The 4,987-nt window shown below is 34.3% G+C and overlaps 1 protein-coding gene across 1 annotated transcript; it reads right to left on the bottom strand.

Moving 5' to 3' along the window:
- Nucleotides 1-1,226: 1,226 nt before the first annotated feature.
- On the bottom strand, nt 1,227-3,809 carry LOC137712026 (uncharacterized). Its single transcript, XM_068451176.2, has 3 exons — nt 3,490-3,809; nt 3,230-3,359; nt 1,227-2,311 (listed from the first exon to the last, which is right to left on the bottom strand). Exons 1-3 carry the CDS (start codon nt 3,620-3,622, stop codon nt 1,528-1,530), a joined length of 1,047 nt encoding a protein of 348 aa, XP_068307277.2. The 5' UTR covers nt 3,623-3,809; the 3' UTR covers nt 1,227-1,527.
- Between the last annotated feature and the right edge of the window lie 1,178 nt (nt 3,810-4,987).

Below are 4,987 nucleotides of genomic sequence, written 5' to 3'. Positions count from 1 at the left end.
AAGAGCATTCAAATTCAAAATTATGGGTGTAAAGACACAAGAATAGCCAACGTTTTTCTTGATAGACAAGAGGTTGTTGGAGTAGTAAATATTATATGGTTGTTGAGCCTTGTTAGCTAGGTCGTCTTTGTTAATGTGTACGTGAGAATGTTGCATTCAAACTATACTACTAATTAATTAGGACATGAACAGGGAAAACATAGCAAGGAAGGACGAAAAAAACAAGGGAGGAAATATAAGGCTTTTCCCTTTTGACGAAATAATAATTTCCAAAGTTATCATTTGAGAGGTTGACGAAGGAAGCGGATTTCCTCATCAGTTTCATAATTATGGTGCCATATGCATATACCCAAATCTTTGTGTTAAAATATTTGAAGGTGGCAATCGGGTGTTTGGATTACTTATATATGTGTCGTGTTTATGTCAACTTACAAGCTAAACAAGATGCAAATTAATATGCATATTCTTAGTTATTTGTGTTTAAGATATTTAAGGATGGTAACCGGGTTACTTATACATACTCATGTCATGTTCATGTCAACTTACGGATAATCAACATGCAAATTGATATTAATATATGTGAACAATATCAGTTATACTTTAATCGTGTTCCCATCAGATTCTACGTACATTTGTGAGTTTCAAGTCTTATAAGCATGCCTTGTCCGGAATGGCCTCCCCATCAATTTCGTAGATTTGTGTAAGTTTTCATCTTATTTGCGTGCATGCATTCAAATTCACACAGACCATAAGCATTCGTATTGCAGTATAATACCTTTCAGAAGAAACCAGTTATATAATGTACTTGGGCATTGTTATTGGCACTTCAAAAAAGTTGTCATACACTTTAAAATAGTAAAAATGTAAGGAGAAAAAATCTGAAAGAGTGAAAAATTAAATGACATTTTAGTGCTAGTAACACTTCCATGAACACACGTGTACTTAATTTAATTAAAACATATATATGCACATATATATAAGATAAGATATCTAATATTGCTAGTTTTTCCTCTTTCCTTTATTTTCATAATATTCTTAGTTTTCATTTTTCGTGACCTTTTCTGATTAAGCATGGAGTAACTATGTGCTTGAGGATCCAAGCAACCAATTAAACTGGTTAATTTTCTTCATCTTTCAAGAGTATCATAGCTTGGAATTTAAGAAGCCATGCATAAGTGGAAAGGAAATATCATTTCGTACTGAACATGTAATTCAACACCAAGACAAAGGATCAAAGGTCACGTTGCATGTATTATTCATTCCTCTTCTGTTCCCAAATCCAAATTAAATAAACATTGCATGCATTTTCTTATGTTACTCCCTTTTTACAGCTCACTTTAATTTCACAATCGATCACTCTCACCCGAAAATTAAAGAAAACAAACTCTGTACTCAAAAGCCTGGACCAATTTGAAAAAGTTCTTCCTAGAGAGAGAGAGAGGGAGAGAGAGAGGGAGAGAGAGAGGTGCATGGTAAAGTTAGAAGGGACAGCAGTGTACGTACGTTGTTCACACCACCACTAATATTTCATAGAGATGGAGGAAAAGAAGACAGTTGTACTGCGTTTGATGAAGCAGGATGTGGAATCCCATGATCTTGTCCAACAAGTACTATCGCTTGATCATCAACAAGATTGTCCCAAAATAGAAAGTTAGAGCATTGTTGCTGGGAAACAACCCATTCATTCAACTCATGCCTTTGCATTAAGCACTCCAAGGCCATCTGATCATGATCTCCCTCCTCATCAATATTGTGACAAGATTGATGATGATGATCAACGTTCGGTACCATGTTGTCCATGTTCTCGATCAACGGTGGCAAATAGTTTGTGTCCATGGTAACATTATTAGTACTACTATTTGTAGTATTAAATGACATTGTTGCCGGAGGTGGGAAAGCCTGGACTTGATGCTGATTCAAATTCCAAGGCTCAGATGAATTCAAACCCGTTGCGACAATCATGTCTTGGAAAATCTCCCCGCGAGCGTTGTAACTTTCTGGAACTGCTTCAATATTGGCAGTAGTACTTGTATCAAACATGAACATAGGGCATGTTGAAGAAAATAGGGTTTCTTGAGCTTGAGGCTTTAGGGTTGTACCCAAATCTTGGTGTGCAAAATCTAGTTGGTTATTGTAATTACCCAAGTGGAGAATTATATGCTGCTGATGATCAACACTAGGTGGTGGACTTATTGTGGAAGCACTTGAAGGTGTGGAAGGCTTCCGAATCTTCTTTTTGATCCATGAATTCCAGTAGTTCTTGATCTCGTTGTCTGTTCTTCCGGGCAGATGGCTTGCTATATGAGCCCATCTACATATATAACAATATAGTTATAGTTATAGTTATAGTCGTGCATATATATTATTAGTAAACAAACTATAGAGCAATTAAATTAACCGTGTATTTAACTTCCATAAGCAATTAATTAATTAACTTGTAATTTACATTAACAATATGATTGTGTGTGTCTGCATTAAATTCATCATGAGCTGAGATGTTCAAAGCCAACCTCCGAATTTGACTGCTTAACGTCTTTCAGCAAAAAAATTAGGTGGAATATGGTTCTTACGGTACAGGTGATGAAGACAACCTCTGGATTAACTATAAATTTAAAACATAAACTTGACACACACATATATATTTGATTGCGAAAACTTGTTTATTAAGTTTGTTTGTATTCAGTTAGAGGTCCATTTCACTTAAGTTCTTTCCAAACACCCAAAACCAATTAACTTACCATTGGAAAGAAGGTTTTTTAGTCTATATTATTATGGGAAAGAATAAACGTGACCATTATATGTGATTTTATTTATCAATGAAGCATATGAACTCAAGCTTCAAAAGCACTTCTTCCAAGTACATACGTACAACCACAACAAAACAAGCTTCAAATTTACAGGTTCTAAGATAAAACAGACTCGCCAAAATCTTGAAATAATTTGAAAATGGTGAAATGAATTTAAATTTTCTAAAGCGCTGCTTGTTCAAGAAAAAAACAGTAGAAATTAACTTCAGGTATATACCATTGTATAAGAAAAGTAGAGGCTTCCCAAAACCCCAATTGAGCTTTCGAACATGGCGATGGCTTTAAATTTGGAGGGTTGAAATAACTGTCTAGTCTACTAACGTCATCACTCTAAAAAAAATTGAAATTTGGATGGGATGCAGTCACTGAAATAAATAGATTAATGAAATTAATTAGCTAATAATTCAGCTTGTTAAATTAACCTGTTGCCTACAACCCCATGGAGGCTAATAATCAATTTCTCTTCTTCTGGAGTAAATCTCCCTCTTCTAATATCAGGCCTCAAATAATTAATCCATCTCAAGCGGCAGCTTTTACCACACCTTTGAAGCCCTGAAAATTACACAAAACAATTAAGCACCCTTTAACATCAGTAATTAATTAAATTATGATATAATCAACAGTAACGAATACACAGAGAGAGAGAGAGAGAGAGAGAGAGAGAGAGAGAGAGGATCATGACCAGCTTTTTCTGGGACTTCACTCCAACAGCCATATCCATGGGTAGTGATGTATCTGATGAGTTTCTCATCTTCCTCAGGGGACCAAAGCCCTCTCTTAACCTTCTGTTGATTGCAGCAAGAATGGTGCCCCATTATTGATCTCCTTAATCTGTAGTTCCTAATATGTTGTTAATTAACTTAAACCCTCCGAACTCTGATCGATTCTGATATCGTTTGAATATCAGAACCGATGAAACTCGATATAGCGATGATGGTAATCACCAACACCAAATTTGATGTTTTGCAAGAGTTCGCTCTCTCTCTACCTCCCTTTAAAAGTAATACAAGTACAGTAGGAGGCTATGAAGATATAAGCCGACATGATGGGGTCCATAAGGGAAGCAGATTTCCATGTAACCCTACAATGACATTCCATCAGCTACCTCTTTCTCTCCCTTAATTATATCATATTCCATTGATGGTTACTATTTTCTACGTACATATTTGTGTATTGCGTAACCAACTTCACGTACTCTAAGTCATGCTGGTGGTTCCACACACCTAGGTCCTTCTTGTTCTGCTACTGTGAAGCAATTGGTCATTTCAACCAATCACTTTGTACCACGTCACGATATATATGTGAGGCTTTATGCTTGGAAATGATTGGGAGAATGAAGTCATTGTAATTGTCTAACTTTTTGTTCAGGAAGGAATGTATTTATGTATTGAAAATTTCACAGAAAGGGAATTTTACGAATAAATTAGGCGACATCCTGGTGTAATATGTGATATATATGCTTTTGTAACCTGTTGGTCATGAAAATATCTGTGTTTTTGTAATCTGTAATTACAAGTTTTTTCTACATTTCATTTTTCATAACTAAATCAACATAACTACGGTTTTATAATCTGTATTATGGTTTATATATGGGTGCCATTCTTAAACAAAACCGAGGAAGATATATCCAATTTATCGGAACAAATGACCATTTGACATTCATTGAAATTCAAAGTCCTTGGGTTAGCTCAAGTATTGCAGAATAGTTAATTAATGATTTATGATTAGGAGATATTCAGGATTGATAATGTAAAAATAAAAACAATTAGTATTAGAAACAAGTAAATATCTCTCCGACACACACAAACTAAAAATGCATGCAGCTCCATGTGTCACATTTTGCAGAACAATCTATTAATTATTTTGAGCACGACACATTGAAAAAAACTGACTTGATCCATAAGATAAATTAATAATTATCAATGCCCAAATTAACTTTAGAAAAAAAAAAACATCAGCCTTTACTAGCTATATGATAGCTAGTACTTGCTTATTAAATATATATACACCTAACTTATAATATTTAGGCAAAGGCAACTATAATATATATTACTTAGGTTTTAAGTATATTCCCATAAATATTTTATGAAAAGATATGAGGACAAAAACAAAAAATGAATAGTATTTTGTAGTACTTGTAACATACTTTTCATATTGTATTGTTGCATTGATATGCAATG

This window comes from Pyrus communis, chromosome 14, assembly GCF_041283825.1.
Source record: "Pyrus communis isolate YQ-2024b chromosome 14, ASM4128382v1, whole genome shotgun sequence".
Classification (NCBI taxonomy): domain Eukaryota; kingdom Viridiplantae; phylum Streptophyta; class Magnoliopsida; order Rosales; family Rosaceae; genus Pyrus; species Pyrus communis.
This window is presented reverse-complemented; position numbering and strand designations above follow the sequence as displayed.